The sequence below is a fragment of the Zootermopsis nevadensis genome, unplaced genomic scaffold (genome assembly GCF_977971745.1).
Source record: "Zootermopsis nevadensis isolate Lab colony 2312 unplaced genomic scaffold, Znev_1.0 Znev_ptg000006l, whole genome shotgun sequence".
Lineage (NCBI taxonomy): Eukaryota > Metazoa > Arthropoda > Insecta > Blattodea > Termopsidae > Zootermopsis > Zootermopsis nevadensis.
The window spans coordinates 10,054,285-10,080,775 of record NW_028259138.1 but is presented as its reverse complement, the minus strand read 5'-3'; the positions used below and the strand labels follow the sequence as shown (position 1 = coordinate 10,080,775).

Below are 26,491 nucleotides of genomic sequence, written 5' to 3'. Positions count from 1 at the left end.
ATACACAACTCCTAATTGCATCGTCGTTCTACAACGAGCCAGAACACGTGTGCACATGTCGGATGAACAGGACCGATACGAACGGGGTCTTTGTGCGTCACATAACAAGCGTGTCCCCTCCACCTTGCCAAAGTCCTCTTAGAACCCACTCGTACTCAGGTCACACTCGATCTCCGGTTTATTACATTATGCAATTTCCTGAAGATACCGGCAGGTAGCAAGTTAACCGCATAAGAACAGTTGCAATTCGGCAATAAAAACAATTTTGTAGGATTTGAGGTATTGACGGCGTAGTCCGAATATGGCTGCCTTCTGGGTTGTGGCGCCGTGTACACTGGTAGAACTTTACCAGAGTTTCAGAAGTTCTTGCTGCCTCCATCATCAGGGAAATGAGTTATCAACCCGCTCTGAGCATACGTGTGGTTGTGTAAACCCCACGTGGTACAGTCCTTCCGACCTGTTTTTAAGAAAGGAGCAGTTCTAGTTCGACCAGAGCAGTGACCCAACTAAGATTTCGGTAGTTCTCATTGGCCCCTTCAGACGGATGCTGGACTATGTAGCGACCATTTTATCACTATTACTCTCAGCGCACAATGGTACTCTCATGTCTCTTTCGATACGAAAGAATCTGTGCAGCTGCTACAAACTCGTTAAATTTACAAACCGTCTACCCCAGTGGTCCCCAACGTGGCGCCCGCCAAAGCTTTTTTTGGGTGCCCGCGTTGATACAGAAAGAGGTTATACTGAATAATGAAGGCCGTTCAACCATGAACATTATAAAATCAAAGCACAGATCTCGACTTACTGACGACCGTCTTGACAATTGTTTGCGAGCAGCAACATCATCCTACACTCCCAAATTTGAAAAACTGACCGATGAAATGCAGCGCCAAACATCACACTAACTTCCCACTTGAGTAATAATAATTGTAATTTTGAAAGTACGTATTTTTGATTGCGTGGTTTCTTGTATCATTAAACGTCGTGTTGTTTTGTGTATTATTTGGTGTCCATATTTGATTTGTCCAGATAAAAGAAAATTTGGCTTTGTTAACTGGTTGGTGCCTGCCACGATCTCATAAACTCTCAAAAGTGCCCGTAGGCACAAAAACGTTGGGGACCACTGGTCTACCCTAACAGTCGGGCACTTTATCGACACGAAATGTAAATACAGAGGGAAACACACACACAATACCATCCCTAAAAGCTATTAGTTGCTCAGCTAGTGCAGAAATTCCTCACAGTTTGTGAAATCCGAGACCCTTTAATATGTTCACAAAAGTCCGCCATGGCCCAGTATTTTGAGCAAGCTACATCCAGTCCACACCCTGTTTCTTTGAGATCCGCTTCAATATTCAATGTTCAATATTCAATATTGGTCGTTTCTCCGAAGTGAACTGGCCCCTTTAGGTTTTCCAGAATAAAAAAATCTGCATTATTTTATCAACTACCACGTGCGTATTACATGTTTCCCATCTCATCCTCATGGTTTGGTAAGGAGTACAAATCATGAAGCTTCTCGTCTTGTAATATTTCAGTTCTCTCTCTCTCTTCTGAAATGTAGCATCCCTGTGTTCCTTACATATTCCCGATACAAAGTTACTGTCACTTATCTTACACACCTTTTTCATTATTTTACAAGTAATCAAAATAATTGAATACTTCAACCGAAATGGTTATCATCAGGTTTACTCAGACTCTTTCCAAAATATAACACATCTTCCATGCAAATGACAGTTCTTACGTGCATTAGGTTTTGCACTTATAGATTTTAACATACTAGAGAAGGTGCAAACAAAATATTCCACTGCAAATACAGAATTTAAATACAGAATTTCTGTGTTTTCTTTTCTTGTTACACTCAAATCCTGGTGGAACATTCGTTAACTCTTTAGTGTTTATATTAATATTATTTTCCAATTATATGTAGGTCTCGAAAGCAGACTTTACCAGTCAAATTCTGCTAACATTTTTATATTTATTTCTTGAATCCTTCTTTCGAGTGACGTTTCCAGCCAAGTAATCTAGCCATTGCAAAGCCTAGATCATATAATATAATATAATATATTTGGTTTAGAACTATATACAGAGATCTGTGGCCGCCTAACATCAGGTTTTCACGGCCACAGTCCTTACATACGTAGCATTATTCGCACTACTGCTTACTACAACTATTCACTAATGCTACTCTACATGACTATTCCTTAATCCCTAATACTATTTACATAAGCCTAGATCATATCCTTTGCACGAACTGCTTCATTACTTACGAAAGTCTAAGATATAGAACTATATGGTGGGTTCTGTACCGTACAACTGGATACTAATTATCACTGGGTCCACTTCGAATTCATACATTTTCTTTATGATTATTACTCAGTTTCTTTCACATCGTTTTGTGTTGGAAAAATATGAAACGAAACAGTTATTTATTTTCACATATTAATTAAGAATTATCTAGAAAATGTGAAAAAGGAGAAGTTAATTATCATTTAAGAAAATCGTGTTTTTCGGTAGATGCTAACCTCAATCCAATAAGACAGGCTGCTATCACCACACCGTTGGTTTTTTAAACACGCTCGAAACTCAGATTCGTCCGTTCACAAATACCACTACAGCTTGAAATAGCTGTGACCGAAGGAACGGGCCCCTTTAAACTAGGCAGCCAGTGGCGACTGTGAAATTCGCCCAAACGAGATCAGCCAACGCTCACACCCATCAGAAGCGCCTACACTTTTTACATCTTAGCGAACGCTATTTAAACTTTCAGATTTTAAACCAACCGTCCTTTTTTTTTGCGTTTGGAAACGCAGCTGACAAACTTTCTTAAAAGTTCTAGCAAAAACGAAGCGATCCACCATCTTTGTCGGACTCCGTCTGGATAGCAGGGAGGGTTAGATTCTTGGCTCACTGGTTGTTTAACGAAGCTAAATTTCAGAGGTAAAAACAGCTAAACTTTGGAAGGATGCCGCAGGAAGAATATGTCAAGTGTTCGATCGTTCAGTGGAACTTCAGGCATCTCTACTTCGACTGAATATCGAACTCTGTATCTCTCCAATACAAGTGATGTGCATGACCGATTACCTAGAATGTTGTTTCCACCATCAAGAGTTCGTCATGTTGTCGTTTACAAACGGCCTAGCGCGTCTTTAGATGTTACATAGCCTACAAGAAAAAAAGGGTCCCAGCAGCCCAATTTGGACCCAAATTAAGCGTTCAGTAAGAACTTTAATAATAAATTTCATCAAAATTAATTCATCCTTTGCTCTATTTTTAATGCAGACTGGCAGATGGACATGTAAACCTAAATTTGTGAATCGCACTATAAAATTGGTATTCACAGCAAAGCCTAAGTTATGCCTATAAGTCTATGCAACATTGCTCATGAACACACTGTCGGTTTAAGTACTAGGCAAACCAGGCGGTCGCCTAGGGCGGAAAAGTCTGTGGCAGAGGTCACGAAACTGAGTGTTAAAATAAGAAACAAATATCTCAAAACAGAACGCAACATGAATCCAAAAACAGAAATACAAGACAGAAGGAAAGAATAAATGTGTGTTCATCTTCGCGGCTTTGTGTTATGCCGCCAACAACACATGGTGTCGCAACGCGTCCGTGACAGAAGATTCCCCCACACTGCGGGTCTGCCACAACAAACAGAATGTTATCCCAGACGTCAAGTAGAAACGTGGCCAAAAAAGTTACGCTCCACGATAACATAAACAATTACACGATCCGTATCGAGTAAGTTCACTTGCTTGGACATGCATAAACTGCACACAACGTTTCGTGTTCCTAATGCCCATTTAGAATTTCACTGAAAACAACATGCTGTATGAATCAAAGAAAAAGGTTTGGGTACTTAAACATCATGCTATTAAAGCGAGCTTGGAAGTAATGACTCCTATATTCTAAAACTCGATGGTCAGATTAACACCACCCGCGCAAGGACAGAGTCGTAATATGAATCTAACAGGGGCTGGGTGAACCTTAGGACCTATCTGGGCGTGGTGACGATGGCAGAAATCTGTATTCGGTAACTGATAATCGACAGTTCTGTCAGAAGCCGGCCACTTAAGTGTCAGAAATAACCAGGTTCGTTTGAACAAAAAGTGATAGTGGAACCACGGTTCCGGAGAATTAGACGTAAATACGTCTATACGGAAAGGAAGTTTATATATTGACTTTATTCTAAATATTTCCATTATACCCGCTTTACAATTGAGTAAACTTTGATTAAGACTTTGCTTATTTAACTTGAATTAGTTACGCTTAAGATGGGTCTGTGGTAGCTGAATTTAATGTAAAGTAATGTAATTTAATGTAATGAAATGTAAAGTAATGTAATGTAATGAAATGTAATGTAAGGTAATGAAATGTTTTATAGGTAACAACAATGCCAAGTAAACAGATGACGTTTCCTTGGTAACAATAATGCCGAGTAAACAATTGACGTTTCCAAAGTAACATAACAATGCAGTTACACTTTTTCCTTTCAATTTTTCGTTTCACTTTTTGCCGAATGACACTGACCCGAAAATATAGACGTATTTAGTCAAAATGTAAGACCAGCTCACGTAAGTAACTTCATCAGTACCTACAGTTTCACCTCAGGTGGTCTGCTGTTTATCTTCACAGTGTTTATTAAATATTCAGCACTGAAACACGAGTTCGTGTTGTCTGGTAACGCATATCGTGCAAATAGGTTAAGCAATTACAACACATTATGAGTAATTGACGGTACATACAACTAAGACATATAATTCAGATGACTGGTTCGTCTAAAGAATGCATGAATTAAACATTATTCTTAAACAAACATATTACTACTGTCTGTCGATGTCAAGTCAGGTTGTGGGTTTATACAGTTCCTTTTACGTGCTGAGAATAAAGATTCCTCATTCCTCTGTAAAAGAAAACAGCAGAACACTGTAAATACCAGATCAAAATTTCGAACACACAGAAACACAAAGAAAAGAAACACGTCAAATCATACAAACAATCATCACGACTTGCCGAAGAAAATGGAGTTAGTACAACATGAAGATAGAAAAAAAGACTGACGTGAAAACTCAGCAAGATACGAGGTGGCGACTATGCACTTTGTAAGACGATTGAAAAATTTGATTCGTCGGGATGTGGTGGAGGTGGAATGACAGAAACTTGATGTTTCTGTACAGAAGAAAACACAGACAACTGAAGTCGAAAGTGGCTGCCACGTGTGCAGAGAATATTACGATTCTACGAAATTCGTCCAATTCATACCGAGAAAGAACGCAGGCCTTTCTGAAGGCAAGGAAAGAGAAATGAGGACGTCGTCCTACAGCACGAAAGGAAATTTTTCTTGTCTCTCAGTTTATTAACAATACTTTATCGACTTCATAAAATTCACAGCGTCAGCTAAGAGTATTATTACGTCTATAAATTCAGAAACTACATAGTCAACTGTGGCCTATTTCCATATCAAACTGAAAAGGAAAATACATGTACGTATATATCAGGGATAGGACTCCATATTACCTCGCTGAGGTTCGAACTTGACGAGACCTGGATAGGAAGCAGGTGTGATAACTATGGCAGATGACGTTGCACTTCAAACCCGTGTTATTGAAGAAATTGTTTTCTCTTCTTAACTTATATGACGTCATACTCATAGAACAAACAGAAGCGTGGAGAAGCCCCCTGGGAGCTGATATAATGGGACAGACGAACGCCTATTATCCCCTGAATTGTCTTGAGGTTGTTATCAAAAGCAGCGTTCAGCAGAGCGTAGGCGACTAGATACACATCGTTCTGCTCGAAATACAATAAGTCTGTTTTTGTATAAATAGATTCTGATGAAAGTGAGGTTTTCATAGACCTTGTTAAAATTTATCAAAAAAAGTAGAAAAGGATTTTAAAGAAATTGTTTGTTATTGAAGTGCTTAGACATTGTCGTGCGGTCTTGGGGGAGATTTATTAACACTGCATTTCCGCACGACTTGATTTCGGAGACCAGGATTCGCCACTGAACATGAAGCTGTAGCTCGGGTATCAAGAATAATTTTCTTCGCCAGAAATATGACCAGAAGTATCTTAAAAACCGCCAGTTGCTGTTTATATTAGCTATTCCATTCGGAGAAACGGTAATGATAATTAACGAAAGAAAAGTAAAATATCACTCGCAATTTTAGTTTCTAGTTTCTTTCAAAAGTTTTGTCAAAAGCACAGAAAAATGGCGGATCTCAACAATATTAACTTTCCCTCATTTCCTGCTAGCGCGTTTTCATTGTCTCTTATGCGGTCGAAACTGTGACACGTTTAACTTTGACAGAATTCACCAGCAAACAAACAAACAATCTGTTACCATGTTTTTGTGGTGTGATGACAAGTGACATTCACTAGTATGAAAATAAGTCTGTAATTCAGAAACAATTTTAAAATGTGCGGAAATATTTCAAAAGTGAACCAAGTTCTGTTAATCATACGTGTTCCGGACGACAATCAACATCATAGAATATACGTCGAGGTAGTTCCGATCATGGAAACAAGTGGTGCAAGAATGAGTTATAGAACAACCGAAAAAAATCATCAATACTGACTAAAACCTTGTAGACTATAGAATCACATGCAATGAAGAACCGGGAGATTACGTAGAACGATATATCCAACTATTTTGTCAAAACGTATACTAAAACTACCTTTCATAATGACTACACTACGGGCTACAGCTGGGTTCGATTCCTGACAAGGAGAGATTTTTTCCTTCGTCACAACGTCCAGAAGGCCACACAGTGTATATCGAGGTTATTTCTCGAGGAGTAAAGTAACGGGAGCGTGAAGCTCACCACATATCTTCCTGATGCTTAAATAAATGCATGGAGCTTAGTTAAGCACCAGGGACAACTATACATTTACGTTTGCCCTCAAAACATTACTTTCCTTCAAACTTACTGAAAAGAGCTGTGAAAATGTCAAGTTTCTTTTGTAGACACGGTGATAAATTTCGTGCTATAGAAAATCCCTTGTACAGTTCCGTAATTGTTCGCAGAACAAATGCATTAGAATAGGCGACAAGTCAATTAAGTCAGCGAAACAAACAATTGCCAACCGCTTAGTGTTATCGGCTGGTCAGTCAGTTGATTATTGAATACAAAGAAGCATAATTTAGGCACGCAACTCATCATTTCAGGCCCCTTTCTTGCATAAATTTGGAAATAAAGGCTGATCCTGTTTAATGTCACTCCGTTTGTTGGGGCTTGTTATCGACCGCGACGGGCAGAACATATCGACACCAATAATATGACAGAGAAGCGATGGGTATCATCACAATAAAGTGAATAATTTAAGAGCTTTGTGCTCAGGTCGTTTGCCTGTTTCTTGCCTCAGTAAAGGACTACAAAGAAAACGTGAATGGTACAATACCTTCTTCGCTTAGTCATGAATGTTGCATCTGTACTTCTGTACAAAGCCCAATTTAATTCAAGGTTGTAAATTTATTTAAAAATCACAAATTCATGTATGTAGGCCTATTTAATTCTTTTCAGATTTGTTCGTCGGTATGAGTGTGGTATTATTACGACGTAAACACCGTGGAAGCTGAAACGTGTATTACGAGTTATATTATTCCCATTATTTAAGAACAAAATCAAGAAATTAACATAGGCCTATAATGAAGAGGTCCTCTCTATCCGTTCGTATGTTTAATCTCCAAGACTACGGAAAGCATTTTGATTAAATTTGAACTAAACATTTCTGGATAAATTTAATTTTGGTTGGAACAAACCTGATACAACGCGCTATATGAAGGTAAAATCTACTTTACAGATTTTCTTTTAGAACAGGACATCGTACAAATGTAATATAGTCCATGACATAAAATTATTACCTCACTGTATTCTAACCAACTAATTACCACAAAATTGAATGAAAGTTTGAAGATCTTCAGGATCTCGACGTCGAACGTTGAATGTTGAACATGGAGTTGTTATTGTTCTCGCAATTTCTGGCACGAGCTACAACAGATCATTTAACAAAATGAGCATATGCATTATAGGCTGGCTCTAAATTGACCTCCTACACGGACCAAATACTGTTAAATGTGGCTTATAAAAATTCTAGAATCTTGCTTCTCGTTTTAATATCAAAGTTACACTTTCAGAAACATATCTTTAGAAGACTGAAAGAGACGAATTAGTTGTCCGTTAGACACGGCAACTGGCGTCAGACTAAATTTCGACAATAACGCCTAAAGACCTCAGATAAGACAACGGACTCAGTTCCCTAGCGTGAACAGGGGAACCTCCTGCTATTGGCTGGCCAAATGCTGACACGGAAAACAGCAGTAGCGAAGTGCTGCAACTTGTGTTCACGAAGGACATTTTCAGGTCCGGTTTCTGCACCATTGAGCTCCATGACTGTGGGCGAACGGAACATGAAAACGCTTACCTGCACACAATAATACGGCATATAAAATAATATGTACTAGTAAAACATGTGCATGAAACTTCGGCGATCTCAGGGAGGAAACGCGATGTTGTGATGACAGAATCTTCAGAGAGGACCGAATGTTTTAACTTGCTGTAATCGTGAAAGTCATAAGTTAGCCTACGTCCTATTAATACGAACATTACTTTGAAATACACATCACTTCGACTTACAAACTTCAGATTATAGAATTTTCGCTGAAACTAAGTAAGTAATCATGTTACTACGTTTAAATTTACGAAAATATTTTCACTATAACAAAGAACGTATTAGTTTCTTAGCAAAGATTCTTTGTGATTATTATACACTAGAGCAGAGCGCTCCTTTCGGAGCTCCTCGGGGGGCTTGGGGGGGGGGTAAAGTTTTTAAAACGTTTTAAAATCTTGAGTAAGAAACTAAACCAACCCCCCCGAATGGGGGGTTAAAACACTTGATACAAATTTTTTTAGTAGATGTGACAATTAAAGTTTTAAAAAAGACTACTGTCTACCGCAACAACAGTAACTTCTGTACAATGTAAACGTTTGATTTAACATTTCTGTGGTGCTTTACAGCGTTAAACAGGTAATAATATATATTTTTTTCAAAAGTAATACTGTTCTAATAAGATATGTGGTATGATAGAGTGATTTTTCTGGGAGCCGGAAACCAATCAGAATTGTTTGACGCTGAAACTGATGGGAATTTTCGTTTTACAGATTTTTAACTCATGAACACTTTTCATAGAACGAAGTACGCTCCAAAATCGAGGGAAGGATAAGGTACAAATTCTAATCCAGACAGGTAAAATCTACTTAAGAAAGAAGAAGTGTCACGAGAATTTAACATTTCAAATACAAACAAGTTCACTTAATCAGCTACAAAAACTGGCTAATGATAAATATGACAGTTTTAACTTTCACAGAAAGCCGTCTGTGCGCAGTGTACACAGAAATAAACCTCGCCCATATTTTATTCTGCTCATCTTGACGCTTAAGTTATACATATATCTTTCTCTTCCCTAAGATTAGTCCGGCAATGAACACATAAATTCTCATTACAGCACAGAAATACGGACAAGAGACAACAAATACTTAGAATTTAACACAAAAAGTGTAAAACCAAAAGATTGCGTGGTATAGACACATTACAAGGATTACAAAACGAATGACTCGCGCTGCCCAGTTTACATCGGAGACCAACAGGTGGGGCAGGAGACGAAGAATGAGACGGGAATGTAGATTAAGTAACACTTCTCTCCACTGTCGGCACAGATCCGATCGAGAAACGAAGAAGAGGAGGAAGAAGAAGAAGAATAACCGAAGAAAAATAAGAAGCAGAAGTAGAAGGGAACAGAAAGGAGACTGGGAAGAAATAAAATAAGAATGCGAGTAGTATGCATAAAAGCAGCAATGAAGAATTTAATATTAAGCAAGAAATAAAAAAATAAGGGAGGTTACGATCAACATCCACACTCGAAATTACTTAAACCATGCGGGATGCACACACCCAACTGTCAGCCGCTCGTTCTGAATATTTTTAACTTATTACTGCTTCGGGGAACGGACTTTAAAGAGCTAACAATTTGGAAAACATTTATCTATGTGCCTTTAAACTAAAAGACACGATCTAGAAATTAAAAAATATCTTAATAAAGTGCCCATGATCACACATAAACTCAGCAAAAGCCATCAGTATTTCAAACAAAGCGAAGCACTGTTGCAATGGACCATGAAAGTCGTCTTTGAGTTGTGCATTGTAAATCTAATGTTTTTTTTTTAAATTTATCACGGATGAGTAAGAAAATGTACGTTCCACATCACATAATACCAATGTTGCACACTTTTAGCTAACAACAAACGATGTCAGGTTATCATCCTCCTCCTCCTCCTCCTCCCCCCCCCCCCCTCTGACGCACATGAAAACTCCCATATGACTTTAAAGCCTTTATTCTTATCGAGACATGAACGGAACTTTTGTTGGCTATCGAGCCATTGATTTTCTTAGCTTTATTTTGAATGTCGTTGATTTCTTTTGTTGTTACTGACAACAAACTTGTAGTATTTTCCAACTTTGTTAACGACTGTTACACAAAGACGAAATTTGCACGAAAGCAGGCCAGGTCTGTATTAGGACCTTCAGTTCGTCGGAGTCCTTAAATGACTTCAAATTCTGTAAGACATTAAGCCTCGTACCTATCAGGTTCATTTACCACAGAACAAAGTTTTTAAGTTTTCTGCATAACTGACAATGGAATCCAACTAGTTTGCCGACAGTGCACTTGCAGGAGTTGGAATGAGTGATGTGTCTGCAGTTTTGTTATTAAGAGCTCTGTTCTAGCTGGCCATTTCACAAGTATTTTCCTCATATTAGGCAACAGCCTGTCTATATTTGGACAAAGCATATGAACTGTTTCACAGGCCCTGTGCATAGAATTCGGAAGACATATAACATTTTAGGGCACCGCTCTAAAATCCCTTCTGGTGCTCTTTTCAAGTACAAAAGGTGCGTGACCTGTAAGTAGAAACACGTCATAGTCTCCATAAGTTCGCTGGAATCAAGTGCTACTACAGAAATTATTTATCTGATAACGCCCGATCGTTTTCAAAAATCTCCACAACAACATTTGCAACATTTCCTCCAATTCCAACGGCTATTTCGTCTGTGAACACCAAAATTCTTCCTTTCCCGCACAATACTTGAATTTTTCAATGTTTCTTTATAGCACTTACGTAGATAAAGTTTTCTCAAAGCCGACTCGTCTGGAGAATACTTTTAAAATGAAATTCCAAACTTAGGGATTGTTTTAAAAAGCGATATGTCTGTGAACACAAATGCTTTGCACAGACGTATTACAGAAGTGTAAAATACGTAAAGTGCGCAGGAAAAACTTGTAACTGACGACGTCTCAGACTGGGTCATTCCCTGTATGTCAACACGTGTCTCTTACGCAATTCTTACACTTAAATTGCCCGGAACCCGGAACGGGGGATCACCGCGTCAAAACAAAGAAGGGTAGTCACCGGTCAACACGTGTCGTTTAACTCGGCGTGCTGTTAACAGACTGCGCAGACCTGTAAAATGGTAATTTATTCATTCTGTAACACATGTATCATTAAACTTTGTTTTTAACCCCAAAATAATTACGTATACATAAAAATTTGGAAATATGTGTTTTTAGGTGACATAAAACGCTATATACAGACAGTGATCGAAGAACCTGAACGTTAAACTGGTTTCCGTGAGTGTAAATATCTGCAAAGAAAGTATTTCTTACCTCTAAATCCATTCTGCGAATACCACAATAGCCTCAGCTGCTGTCTTATAGACGCTGCAGATAAATCTAACCTCTGAACTTTTATGCGAGAGTGTAGCAGACCATTACGTCATTACCGACCAAGAGTTGCCATGGAAACAATTAATGTGTGCTGCTACCTATACGTTTTGTAAGTAAATATAAAGACCAGTATAAATGTGATTCACATTTTTTATTAAAAAGACCACTGGTTTGCAGTTTTACCTCAATCGTGAAATTCCACAATTTCGCTTTTCAAGCATCAGACAAATCTGATTATTAACGATACTATTATCAAAGTAAAATCTGCTTCTTTGGGTTTTAATTTGCTATGTAATTCAACGCATTCGTTGGACGGTAGAATCCCGATTATCCGACTTTGGTTACCCGAAATTCCGTTTAATCCGACGACCCGTGAGTCATATTGAAGGACTAAATTCTATCGAGACAGCACTTGCCTTGCTTTGAGAAACATGGACGTACTACAGTCCTGGACGTGAAGCGATCTTGCCCCAAAGGAAAGGAAGGAGGCTCGACTCTCAGAAACAAACACCCATTACTATTTTTTTAAAAAAGTTCTTCCATTCACAAAATTATAATGGTTTTGTTTAATCAATATTCCGAAATTTTGGATTATCCGACTGTCATTCGGTCGCGATTAGGTCGAGTAATCGAGAATCTACTGTATTAAAAGAACGCCACAGTACCTCATATACAATACCAGAAACTATTTATGCAAGAGGACAGGTGTCTGAATCCGGCATATCATCGGATATGTACAACCGGAAAAGGAAAGTGATCATAATTGTCTTAAATTGTCAGACATCTGCAAAAATACATCAATATTCAACCATTTTAGTCGGTGAAAAAATATTAAAAAAAATCCACTCTGTATTTAAAATGAAGTATTTTATAGCAGTGCCAAAACACGTCTTGTAACTCTTACCGGTATAAATTATGATGTGGGCCAGCAGCGGTCAAAGGTCCACAAGCTGAGAATCAAACTAACAGACAAAACTTTCGAACGTTAGGGAAACAGTGAAGAGACGAGAAGTAGTGACGCAGTTAACATTCTGTGGAGGAAGGTACAGGTCACAAAATGACAACCAAAATAAAAGTTACTTGGCAGCTATTGGCCGACAACAGCAAATAATATTCTGAGTACGCAATAGATTCCGAAACACGTAACCTCAGAGATTTGGTTCTTCGCACTGGAAAACATTTTGCCGGACTGTAAAAGTTGTCTGTTATGCACACTGGACAATCTATGAAATCCTCGATAAACACGGACACGCCCAATGGAAATCAGCATAAGTTGTGTCATACTAGGGAATTCGTGAAAACACACCTCGATTTAATCACTCTCGCAATTCAAAGTAAATCTTAGCAAAGCAGACCTGTGAAACTATACATAAGCACAGAATTTTGGAGTTACAGCCACAAGCCGTGAAAGGTCACCGCTTGCGTAGATACTGTTCTTAACGATGAGCGAATTTGCAGAGCGCAGTCTGACGACATGCCTGACATTTGCAACTTCACTGAGGTACTTAATGTAACCGGAGATAACAAGAAAGTCTTAGCATGTGTGTCAGTGAATGTACGCACGGGTGACTATGAGAATGTGTCCTTTCCTCTGGGGTAAAGAACGACCGAAGTGTGACACTGACAACTCGTCATCTACTGCCGATGTGAAGTACGGGTAGGAGCTACACTTACTCTTCCCATAAGAGCCTCGATGGCTCTCATTTACTTAAGAATTATAAAGGATAAGTCATTTTTACATTACACAAACAATTATTATACAAAAACTTTGTAAAATCTGCCACCATATATAACTACATGGCCATATTGTATGTGTCGATCCCATCTCATACGTTTCTTCGCCCGTAATGTTGGTGTATGATTTTACGTTTGTTGCTAACAGCATAATGTCCATGCCAAATTTCATCTAAATCCAGCAGTCATCCAGTTGAATCATGCATCAAGAAATCCCTTGAGAAAATTTTGTTTCATGAGTTAACAAAGTCGTATCACCTACAAAGATTAACGTCGAATGATAAGATTTTAGAAATGCGAGAAATTGAAATTATTTCAAAGTGTTCGTAGTCTATTCTAGGGAGCTTTGTGGAAAACTGTCGGGGTCTATGAGACAGGTCGTGTTCCTGGAAACAGAAGCTAGCGATTTCCATTGTGTTTCTCTTAAAGGCCCCAATCAATAGAGAGACCCCATCTGGCGACAGCACGAACTCGTTCCTCGTGATGAATTTGTCTGCCGTGTCAACGGGCAGAGAACAGTGCGTCTTAATTCCGAGAGAACTGCGACATTCGCCAAGTTCCGGCACATCACCGGAACCTGCTGTGGCGACACTTCCATTTCAGCGCACGACCATATCTGCAATCGTCTGAGGACTGAAATGTACGTAAAAAGGTGGTGAAGCGGTATATATTTATTTTATGAGAGGATGACACTGAAGGAAGGAAGCGGCCGTGACCTAATTTAACGTACTACCCAGGATTTTTCCTGGACGGGATGAGGAAAATCAGAAAAAGAAACCAGTCAGGATAGTCGATTTCCGGGGCCGAAATTTTGAACCTCCCGAATACGAAGCAGGATTGTTAACCATTCGACTGCTACGTTCGGTGGCCGTATATCGTCCAGTGCTTATGGTATAGTTTTACAAGCCTCACACCAAAAGACATACCAGGGGGGATGTCAGAACATTTTACATTGGCGGGATATATCTTACTTAGAAAAAATATATAACCGATCTGTAATTTAACCTATACAGTTAGCACTTTCTCTCAGAATAACCCTTTCCTACAAGAACGGTTCAAAAGACAAAAAAGTGACCATATGTCAGAAATCAAATCAAAGTGAGTCTGCTATGATCTGGAATGTGACGCGCTGTCTTGTGTATCAGAATAATTCTTTAGGGGCCTAAGTGTCTTTATAACACATCATCGTATATAGTTTGTTTCTCAAATTAAAATAATTTAGGGGGCCGATTTTGCGCGGTTGTCGTCATTTTCTGTTTTCTGAAAGACGTTCACTGAGATTTGCGGAGTCTTCAAGACGTATTACCAGACGGAACCTAAGGACGAACTGACTGCTGTTGGTGTTGAAAAGTTGCACTGCCACCATGAATGTAGGGAACTGGCACTTAGAATTGAAAATAATAAAAGGCCAGTGCGAGATTAAACGATTTTTACAAAAATTGGGTAATTAAACAGTATAGGCTAATACTGGTCTCTGAAATCCAGACAGACAGGAAAAGAAAAGTAGGTCAGAGGCAGACAGCTCTATAGGCGAGTTCCAGGCTTAACCGAAAGAGAAAAACCACGTATGGTAGGACCGATTACTTGATAAGTTGGCCCCATAGTGCAAATTATTACGACAAAAATAAGAAACATAAGATAAGGTGTTTGGAAAACAAAAATATTTCCTAAATATTGTAGCGTGGGACGGTATACAACATTGATTGTCAACCCTTGATTTCTTGCGGGGTCTACTACCTCAAATCCGATCTCAGTTGTAAACTTGGTTGGATTGTAAGAGACCACAAAGTCTTCCAGCAATAATGAATTTAATCAACTAAAACGTCTTTACAGCACAAAATAATCTCGTCTACAACACACTTCTCCTACATGCGATTCACACTTCAGCTCTCTTCGCAGTATTTCTTCCACACTCTCACCTACTATACAACAATGTCTATGCAACAATGCCAATAAACAGACGCAACAATGTAGACACAACAATGCTAGACGCAACAATGTCAATAATAATACAACAATGCATGAATACAACAATGTCATTAAACAGTTCAACAATGCCAACCCTAACACATCACAATATCAATACAAAGGAAGGAGAAACCTGGTAAAACCACGGATGCAATGCATTATTCAGGTTCAACAATTTTATAATTAGGATGAAATTATTTTAGGCGAGCCAAATCATCTTAAATGTCATACTCACATTTAAACACTAGTCATGAACTGTACTCGAGACGAAACAGACCGATCCGTGGAAATGATGGTCATGGAGATTAGCTTCAAACAAAATGGGCTCAAGACACAACTCGCCACGGGAATTTAGGCTACAGGCGACAGCATCGAAAAGCTGACCGACCACTCAGTTCCAACCATCATAAATGCTAAAAGAAATTTTCACCTTCATAAACGAAAAGTTTTTAACACAGGAGTTTCCTTATTTATTGAAAATATTTAAAACGTAATATTTTTGGCTTGCAGTTCGAACACCAACAGCGTAATTTTTTGCTCTATAATCTACAAGAGAGAACACGTGACGACACTCGATTAAGTACGCAGATTTTTATAGTTGGTGGGGGGGATGTGGTGGGAGCTGGCTGCGGGTTGTCGGGAATCGTGTTTCTTCCATCACTCTTCAGAGCGATAAATCCGGGGCGCAAACACCCCCATAAATTTCTCGTAAGAACATAAACATCATCAGACAGAACAGCCTGTCTCATTACAAACCAACCACGAAGCGAGATTTCGGGAGCCAAAATCCGAGGCAGAAACACGTGCAACAGGTACATTTATCTAAAGAATAAGACGAAACATAGCTTCGAACGGATCGAGATTCTCCGGTTGGCGTCAGAACCTGGATAGGCACAGAGAGCATATGTCTGCCGGGTCACATCCTCAGTGTTTTTCACAAGTGAATTCTAAATGCCTCTTCCAGCCACGTCACAACTGGTTGGGGTTCCAAATTCGATTACAGCTACCAGCTTTAATATTACGTACATCCATTCAAGCGAAATATGTTCCGTTATGTCTTTGAGATATATTTTCTTTTATAAATATATCTCTAACCACAAAGACATCGTATTCATTTGAATTAGGCTGCTTGACTTCGTGACAAATGTAAAAGTGACCACCAAGAAAACTTAAATGGAGAGGGCAGCATTAACATGAACGACGAAGTAACAGGTGGGTGGAGAAAACCATCTAACAGGGTGTTTCATATTCCGTACCATTCATCAAGCATTATTACGGCAATTGAATTAAGAAGGTTGAGGAAACCGCGATATGTAACAGCCATGGAAGGTGGGAGGGGGAAACGAGAAATTCATGCAGAATTTTCGTCGGAAACCTGTTAGACATAACCACCAGGGATATATATTTAGATGTGATCTTGACATTAAAACTGACCTTAGAAAACTGGTGTGTGAAAGTGTGAACTGGATTCAGGATTTGTTCAAGTGCTAGTTGGTTACGGACTCTTGGATTCCATTCTTGGCCTGTTCAGTCATCATCTGATTTCTAGAAAGACCTTGCACTGTGGATTTAATTACTTAAGGTAAATACGATATGAGGCACGTGGACGGGACTAACTCTGAATCAGGTTCAATCGCGGTATCCGAACCTAACTTTGGATATATCGTTAGTTATTTATCGATGTTACGCCAGTAACAGAGGTTATTTAGCGTTGACTGGTGAATTTGAATCGGTGATCCGCCTTCTATTCAAACTACACACTCCCTCGAAGCGGTGCTGATTCGATTAAAATGTTGGCTCTGCAACCAGGACCTTATTTATTATATCCGACATCGGACAAAACTTGAACCAGATATCCCTTTATTACTGGGCTAATTTGTTCGATATCAGTTTCCTCCATTTATCAGCAAATGCTTCGAACTGGACTGCTTGGTTCCACAACGAGCAAACACGTCAACAGATACGGTCTTTGATGTCAGGCTTACAAATGCAGCCGTAATTAAAAGTGACAGCACAGAAAAGATAATATCCCTTCACAGTACAAACAAATCAATTTGACTTTGTAATTAGACAGAAAGAGGAGTGCATTGTTCTAAAGTGAGTCCCGTTCTCGGAACTAGACATAGGCAAGCTGGACGTCGGCCGTTTCAGTCCACCCTAACGAAATATTGCCGCGTAAGTTATTGATTCTTACACTCGATGTTTAAACTGCAGATGTTATAATATGCAGAATGTAAGCAAAGATAATATTTGAAGTTCTCACGCCGTTGGGCACAAAGAAAACTATCTTCTGGGTTGCGACGCCGTGTAGTCTGGAACAAATTTACCGACGTTTCAGGGATACTATTTGTCTCTATCATTCACCTTAATGACGGAGCAGAAGGCAGCCATTTTCAGAACCGAAGACGGCCTTACATTGATCAGGCAAGTATCTGGAAAGAAGCGATCCCATCTTAAAGTTGCCTGTTTCATTATCGTAATAATATGCGAGATGTGAGGTTCACACTGCGGTGGAATATCGATTTCGAACAAACATACCCTCTCCATCTTCAAGGCTAAAGCTTTAGATAGAATATTTCTCTGAAACGTTGATATCTAACTACTGTCCACAGATCACGAGAAAAACCCTGCTGAGGGAAGTCGTTTCCGGTGCGGTGCAGGGGGGGGGGGGGAATGTTTACTGCCTGGTGGACTAGAGGGCTGCTATTGGTGGGAAGTGCGATACGTCAGAGTTTTACTCTACTGCACACAGACTGAAAACATCAAGCAGTTAAGAGTAGCGTGTAGTGAGTGCACCTGTACTGTGTTCTGCGGGTGTTGCGATAATATTCTAGATTAAATCGCTGTGCCTCTGTGAGGTAATCTTAAAGCTGTACCCATTAAAACATATGAAAGCTGTCGTCTGTTGTTCGTTCAGTGGTTGTGGAACGAATGCTTTTAGGATCGGTCGCCACTCACCGCGAAATCTTGCGCATGCGCGTATATCGAATTCCTAGCAGGGATTTTCTCCTGATCTGTGGACTGTACAAGTACACACGGTGTCACAAACCAGAACAAAAACATCGAAAAACCTAACAATATTTGGTGATTCACATAAATCATAGAATTCTTCGTTATTGTTAAAATAAAATAATAAACTACATTAAATTTGCTGGTGACTTAATCCTCCCTTCAGAGTGAAAAATTTTCTCATCACGATTTCAAACACTTGCAGTTTGTATTTTTATCTCATGGTAAAAACCGCCTTTCTCAAGCGTACAAAAGAACTGACAAACTATTTAATGTAATTACTATCATCTTCATGCAGTTTTTGCAAAAGTAAATGAAACGACAAGAATTTTGAAATATACAACAAAAATAAAAAATATTGTGAATGTATTCTTCCTTCACTTCGTAATGAACCTCATTTGTATTCCAGGCACCTGAACTTTAAAGAGCGCTACTGTGTGTCCTGACGAGCACATTCCGTGTTACCATTTCCCCTGTACAGAACAATGAAATGTCATCCGGAATTAAGATAACAGCTTTCTGGTATAATGCGTCTCTGAAACGTCGAGCCAACATCCCGGACGACCGTCGTCAAACTCGCCGATATGAGAAACTGAAATCTCAATAAATATCACTCAGCCTTTGAAGCAGCTGCCAAAATTCCAAACTCGACTGTTAATTTCCTCCAGCCTCACCTCCCTCAAAATACTATTTCATTTTGGAACCATTCTACATCCCTCTCTTTAACGGAAAGAAAAAAAACTAAGGGTCTGTTCCACCCTTTAGCTTCTCGTTCTATGACAAGTCCAGGTTCAGAGGTTATCTATTTGCCCTGCCCGTTGCCAACTACCCCCCTCCCCCTTCTAGCGTATTTTCTCTCTACAGCCCATTCGTTTCCTTTTCTCAAACTTCTTAGTGCAGACAGCCTTTCCATGGTTCGGTTCGTTGCTTGCACCAAGTTCGCCCCGTATTACAGAATAAGCTCGTTTTCAAAATTAACATTCATAACAAGATGTGCGCTTTTCTTCGTATGCAGATTAGCGTTGTTTATTCAAAGAGATGCCGTAAACGAAGCAACGCGAGAGGATCGATGCCGGCAAGACTGGGATATGTCTATTTATTTATTATCTAGTGTTCTGTCCGACGACAGGTCCATATGAACAGGATCCTTCCATCCTTTTCTCGGACTGGGACCTGTTCATATACGTTCTTGGCAGATGATCCAGAAGTGGTTTGCCATTGCCTTCTTCTGTGTGTGAATGGGATGCCACGGAGAAACCGGGGAAGCCCCCGGAGGAAAACTCCGTGTTGCCTAGACCACACAAGTTATAAATTCGGGCACCGCCGGGAATCGAACCCGAGACCCCAGGATTACAAGGCCAGCGTTCTAACCGCTAGACCACCGTGGCACATTTCTTAATTTGTTTGGAGGGTAAACGGGTAGATAAATGATCAGTCATTTCCGCTGTGTTTTTGTTGATGAATAAGCTATCACTATTGGAAAAATAACTGCCTTCCTTATGTACAAAAGTCACTCATCCATTTCAATATCTCTGATACCTAAGTCTTTGTAAACTGACTCGGAGTTTTATAGAGTCACAAAAATTTTGTTGCACAAATTTCAGTTACAGAGTATTTGGATTATAATCCGAAGAAAATATGAACGTTAAAAACAAAACAGCAAATATATTTTATGGTATAAGACCAATGTCTCTCCGTTTTGCCGTTATCTGTTCCTCGGCGTTGCTAGGCAACCACGCACAATTTAATACGTAAGGGGATATCTTTGGTGTGTGCCATAAGACGCTACGGTGGAAATAAAATAAAATGAAATAAAACCTGTGTTATGTCACAGACGTTCGTTTATCGAGCCACAATTAAAACTTTTATTTTATTTGTAGTGTTCTGTCTGACGACAGGTCCATATATTATGAACAGGATCCTTCCAACCTCTTCAGGTTGTCAGGGACCTGCTCATACATATATACATTCTTGGCAGAGATGATCAGAAGTGGTTTGCCATTGCCTTCTTCTGTGTGTGAGTGGAGTAATTGCCACGGAGAAACCGGGGAAGCCCCCGGAGGAAAACTCCGTGATGTCTAGACCACGGCCTTGCCCAACACAAGTTATAAATTTGAGCACCACCGGGAATTGAACCCGGGACCCCAGGCTTACAAGGCTAGTGTAATTAAAACTTAACTTAGAATAATTCTTTGATTAAGTCTTGTAGAAGTGTAACTTTCATCTGTTAGAGGCAACAGGGCGGCCTATTTACGTATTCGTTATTACGAAGTTTATTAAAGATGACCGCAGAGGACTACAGCGGCAATAGCTAAGTAACAGCTTCTAAGTATGTGTGATTTATTATTTATTTATTTCATTTAGTGTTCTGTCTGACGACAGGTCCATATGAACAGGATCCTTCCATCCTTTTCTCGGACTGGGACCTGTTCATATACGTTCTTGGCAGATGATCCAGAAGTGGTTTGCCATTGCCTTCTTCTGTGTGTGAATGGGATGCCACGGAGAAACCGGGGAAGCCCCCGGAGGAAAACTCCGTGTTGCCTAGACCACACAAGTTATAAATTCGGGCACCGCCGGGAATCGAACCCGAGACCCCAGGATTACAAGGCCAGCGTTCTAACCGCTAGACCACCGTAGCTTATTATATGTCTATAGCAGTCGATTATTCTCAAACCTAAACCATGCTTAACCCTCTGCAAGGGCGTGGAAAATATTGAAAACACGTGATGTAACGTGTATAAGTTCTAAAGCGAACACACGAAGATCGTCCACGTGTCTCGTTCGGTTCTGAAGGAAAAAGGAAATAGCAAATGTTTTCCCACGTATCTTCGCGAGGAAATTTAATGGCGGAGGGAATATGGTACGAGTGTTTTGTCTAAACCTGAGTAACGTGAGAAAGTAAGCTGTACAGACCGGATCTATTTCTCTTAGGGAGGTATCGCACTAGGATGCCATGGCAGCGACACCAACAGCGATGCCATGGCGTCCAGCTGCCAGAAAAAGACGCCAGACAAGCTGCCAGCTTTCGACGCCAGTCGAGCGAACAGATGGATCAACATTATGAGATCACGAAATGAAGGGCTATTAGCAAGGAGAAATGTCCACTTTTATCACTTTTGAGAAAATGAGATTTGCCTTTATCAAAACTACATACCTGGAGTGAATTTCAATTCTGTATCAAAGAAATAAGTAAAAAAAATTCTCCATACACACACTTTGCACGTCCATACCATTATTGAATTTGAAATATTTCAGTTCTTGCAAATCACATGTAATATTACATGAACAAACTTTATTTAATAAAACATTATAAAAGCAGGTTTTTTCTTAATTCACATTATTTGTAATATATAGATAGATATATAGATTGCTAAACAAAAAACTTATAAATCAAGTTGCCATATTGGAAAGCGGCCCCACAAATAAAGCCATAGAAACACTTCTTAGCTAATTCTTTCTTTTCTACTGTAAATAAATCTCCTCCAAATATTTCCACAAGTTCTACCCAGTTTCTTTTTTTCAAGTCCCTGTTTGCTTATTCAATAGCAGATGAATCCCATATTCGGGACTGAATTTCAATTATCAATCTTTCGGTGTCGAAATTATCCGTTTGGAAGAAACAGAAATACATACAAACACATTCACGCACGGACGTCAATGGACTGGCCAGACTGTCATGTGATGTTGATTTGGCCTTGGCCGTGGCAGCGATGCCAGTAGCATTTGAACTTGGCATCGAGGTTGGCAGCGATGCTAAGTTGGAAGCGCTGCCAGACGGATGCCAGGTGGGATATATGACTACTAAATTAATACATTGAGTTTGGCCGAGATGCTGGCAGCTGCGCCATGGCCTCCCGTTGGCATCCTAGTGCGATATCGCCCTTAGCCGTGTCTCAGGCTTCTAAATATTAGTTGATGTGGATATTTTTCATGATTTAAATACGGTCGGAACGTGAAGTTAACCACTCAACAAAATCTAGTTCCCAGGTTAAGAATAAGTAGGGCTTTACATTCACACCCCTTCATGGCGTGTTTTTAAAGTTCAGTAATTCTTTTGCCCCTCTACATATGTAAGCCTATGTCAAAAAAGCGTGCACGTATTTTTCAAGATAAGGTTCATGCAACGTAAGACTTTCGTATTATAGCTACTGAATTCACGGACTCAACATTTGCATGTTCCGAGATGGTTCCAATAAAATGTGAGCCTCTTTTTGGGTGGCGGGCGAAATGTTTCTCTTTATTTGTGTGAGAATAACAGACACTGTAGTCATGAAATCAGTAAGTAAAAGACGCGAAATGTAATGCAGTTGAAGTGTTTCGGAGTTATTAAGAAAATGTCTGGTGGTTATTTGCGTCAATGACGATCTCAATTTTGCAAATTCTTGATTCTGTCGACGTTCATCATGAACTATATTTTCCGCTTGTCGCCTTATCTGTGATTATTTACAATCCACAGAAAACGAGACGTTCAATGGAGATAAAATATTGACTTTAACTTCTGGTCCATCTCAGTAAGCAGCATGGATAAGACTAGGCTGTTGAGAGCAACGTGGTTTTGAGACGTGGTAGATACCAAAAAAGCGTGTTTCAACGACGACTGGGGAATCATTTACAGTGGATATAGACTCTTCACTGCTGTGGTCACAACTCTCCAGTTACGCGGTCTGCATTTACCAGAAACCTAACCTGTGAATCTATCCGACAAACAACTTGTTACAACGCTAAACTCCTTTCTACAGGATCACAAGTTTTCAACAAGTAATGAACATACACTTCCTTGATGTTTTTCGACTGAAATATTACATAAACTTTCATGTTTTTTGTATGTCTCGTCATCAAATTTTAAGCTTAATTGACAATCACCAACTTTCACTTTCAAAACAAAAAAGTAAAATTACAGTTCTTTTAAGGTTTTAAATAACTTAACTAACCTGATACAGGAATAAACGCAGAGAAAACGAAGCCAGTGTCAATGTCTCATTACTAGAATGCGGGGGAAAACTCACAATAAAAAAAACACAATATAAATCATTCACGCAAAAGATGAAAAACTTCAGATATTTCAGAACGATGGTAAAAATCAATAAGACGTTGGGACGAAATTAGGATCAAATTCAATTACGAGAAGGCTTACTGCCCTTCTGTTGAGTTGTTAGTTCTTTTAAGACTTCCATGTGTACAGGGGACAATGTAATAATTAAGCGGAATTGGCTAATTCATGATCGCTTACAGTGGCGGGAACATCGTAAACAGCATTAACGAAAATTCGGTTTTCATAAAAGACTGGAAATTCTGTCGAACTTAGCAACTGTCAGCTTCTCATTACAGACCTTGCACCATGGAGTCAGGCCTTCACAAACAGGTTACGGTAACATAAAAAATTCAGAAATAAAAACAGCAATTATCTCCTGTATTTAAACTGCCGTTAATTTAATTTAATTAAATTTATAATAATATTTTCAAATGTTATTATCCCCACGTTCTGGGCAGAATTTGTGTTTAACTTACTGTCTGTTATATTACTGCCACTGAAAAATGAGATCATATTAACCCACGAGCTAGATAATGTTGACTCACCCTGTCTTCTTGGAGTCATGTGACGATAAGCCTTCCAACAGTTGCAACCTTGCTTGTCTGGTGTCTGTCAAGGCATGCCTCCTACGCAGTTTGCACCGAAAATGTGATGCGTTATTACAAGCTTGCAGTCGACAAATTCTTGCAGATAATGTTTGTATTATTCCTGGTTGCTATGAAGCAAATAACAAACTAACGATGCAGTCATAATTTGCACTAAAAATGCCACGTTCTGTGGCCCATTCACTGTGTTCACACAAGCGGTTTGAGCTCAAGAATCGCTAATATTCATTCACCACACAATCTGAGCTGCTTAATAAGCAAGACAAGAACCATTGTTTATCATACACGAAACTGTCTACACACTTCATACACAGCAAAGTACCACTATGAAGCAGTATTAAGACATCAACACTTGGTTAAAAGTTAACTGATAAGCATCCACGTTCACGTTCAGCCTGGCAGTGCCTATTAAACAAATCTGAGCAAAGCGAACATAAGCCTCTCCTTTAGCTATGTCACAAGACACTTCACTCCCTGTTGCCACCCCACCGTTTGGCAGTGGCCTTCACGTCATAGACAATACCAACTTAAACCTTTCGCAAGATATCCCGAGCAGAGCGAGAGACAAGCAACGACGCAACAAGACAGTTGGTACAGGCTACAGAGCGTTTATAAAGAAATATACCAACTGTAACAGTAAAAATACATTCATTTCCATTAATAATTACTCATATTACGCATGATATCGCTTCAATGCACTGATTAATTCGGCCTGAATGTATTTAGCGTTAGAATAAAGTATATCTTTCCGACCTCCTCTCAAAACTTAAAGTAACCCGTGGCTTCTCAAAACAGAAATTTATCAAGTAGCAAATAAGATGTTTTTTGGAAATAAAAGCCAATAAGGAAATAGTTAATACAGGACCACGAGCGTGCAATAACAGTTAATTATTTAAAACTTGAAGCTTATCCGATTATTACTTAAATAAGCTGTTCACACTTCCAAGAAACAAACCGAACCTCTGTTACACACATCTCGTAATGATGCAGGATACATTTATTCTTACAAGCAAATAAAACCCAAAACTGTATACACTTTCTTGGAGAAATTCCAGTGGCGAAAACTCATCTACAGGCCAAAAAGTGGAAATGAAATGATATTAAATCCGCCACTCCCCACAACCAATTGCTTCATAATATGTTGAGGTATTTTAATAATAATATGCACAATAACATTTCTTCTTCTTATCTTCCTCTAATTTTAGTGGCGTGGGGACGCAGTACAAGCCAGACCGGATCTTTCACCACAGTAACATCTGGACTTGATACAGGTGACAGTTACTTGTAAAGGTTTAGTCAACAAGCAAAATTCCTTTATATTCATAATATTACATGTGTGTACGAAATAAAAGCAAGTAGTGACGACCAAGGACATCCACTGGCTCGGATGTCCAGTTTAAACATATTTATAATCGTATTTCCTAAGCGATGTTTAAAACTGGAGCAAGTGGTGTAATTTTAACCTTACAAGAAAAGAAAATTCTATGCTTTGTCCAATGTTCGTTTGTAGATCAACGCTCCACATACAAAATATAAATATCGACTGAAATTATGCAATTATTTGTGTAGAGTGCAAAGAGTTATTGCGTATCTCAAAGCAGCACCATCGATTTTCTGGAAGTGCTGATAAAAGACGCGAGAAGACAGAACAGCCAATGGGCCTTACCGGTGTTCGAACCAAGTACGTTGGTTTCCGTGCAGGATTCTGGATGAATGAACACGTTTCGTGTTTTCCTTTGCAGGTCTATCGGTTTGTATATCCTGGGTGCAGGATCACGGAACACGTAACACTTAATAAGCAGAAATCTCTACACCGTTAAATACAAAAGAAAAATTATTTCGTCACAAAGGTATCGACTAGGACATAAAAATAGCAGTGTACACACCATGAACATGTGTATGTAATAATTACCTTGGATTCCTTCCTGAACTATAGACTTTATCTCTTCTACACACTTGGTACAAAGGAGAGGCTTATTCTGTTAAAACTATCAGCACTGTTTTAACAAACCACTCTGGCTGAATCTCACGCCACGATCACATGCTTCAAGCAACTTCAGAGTCTGAGGGTGAAATTATAACTTTGACAATACTTAGCACTAAGAACATTTTAATTTGATAAATCTGAAATGCATTGTGATCAGTGGCAAGTGTTTATCCATATAGCGAGATAAATACAAAGTGCGTTGCTACAGAAACACCGAACAGCGGGGCACATCAAAGGATTACTGTAACTGTCATGTCCTCCTGTCACTGTCCCAATGCACCGCGACGCTGCTTCCTGCCAGGAGAGCCACTGACCGTCGCTGCAAACGTCTCTACCGACGCCCGACTGAAACCCTTCTGGCGTCGAGAGGG

At 39.4% G+C, this 26,491-nt stretch overlaps 1 protein-coding gene and 1 long non-coding RNA gene across 5 annotated transcripts in view; one reads left to right on the top strand and one right to left on the bottom strand.

Moving 5' to 3' along the window:
• The window catches only part of LOC110828980 (acid sphingomyelinase-like phosphodiesterase 3b), a 433,816-nt gene extending 407,333 nt beyond the window's left edge, over positions 1–26,483 (bottom strand). For 2 of the 3 annotated variants that reach the window (XM_087343675.1, XM_022062239.2), the window contains exons 1-2: positions 26,046–26,483; positions 24,074–24,551 (exon numbers count right to left, since the gene is read on the bottom strand). In XM_087343675.1, coding sequence (XP_087199801.1) covers positions 24,074–24,092 — 19 coding nt within the window. In that variant the 5' untranslated portion in view covers positions 24,093–24,551; positions 26,046–26,483. The remainder of the gene's footprint in view (positions 1–24,073; positions 24,552–26,045) is intronic. The other variant, XM_022062241.2, reaches the window with a different exon arrangement.
• LOC110828982 (uncharacterized) lies at positions 7,552–10,153 on the top strand. Of its 2 annotated transcripts, none has more exons than XR_015533832.1 (4): positions 7,552–7,788; positions 8,141–8,673; positions 9,165–9,227; positions 9,509–10,153. It is a non-coding gene; the product is annotated as an uncharacterized LOC110828982 (long non-coding RNA). The 2 variants fall into 2 exon arrangements; XR_015533831.1 differs by having other exon boundaries at positions 9,165–9,249.
• Positions 26,484–26,491: the final 8 nt, after the last annotated feature.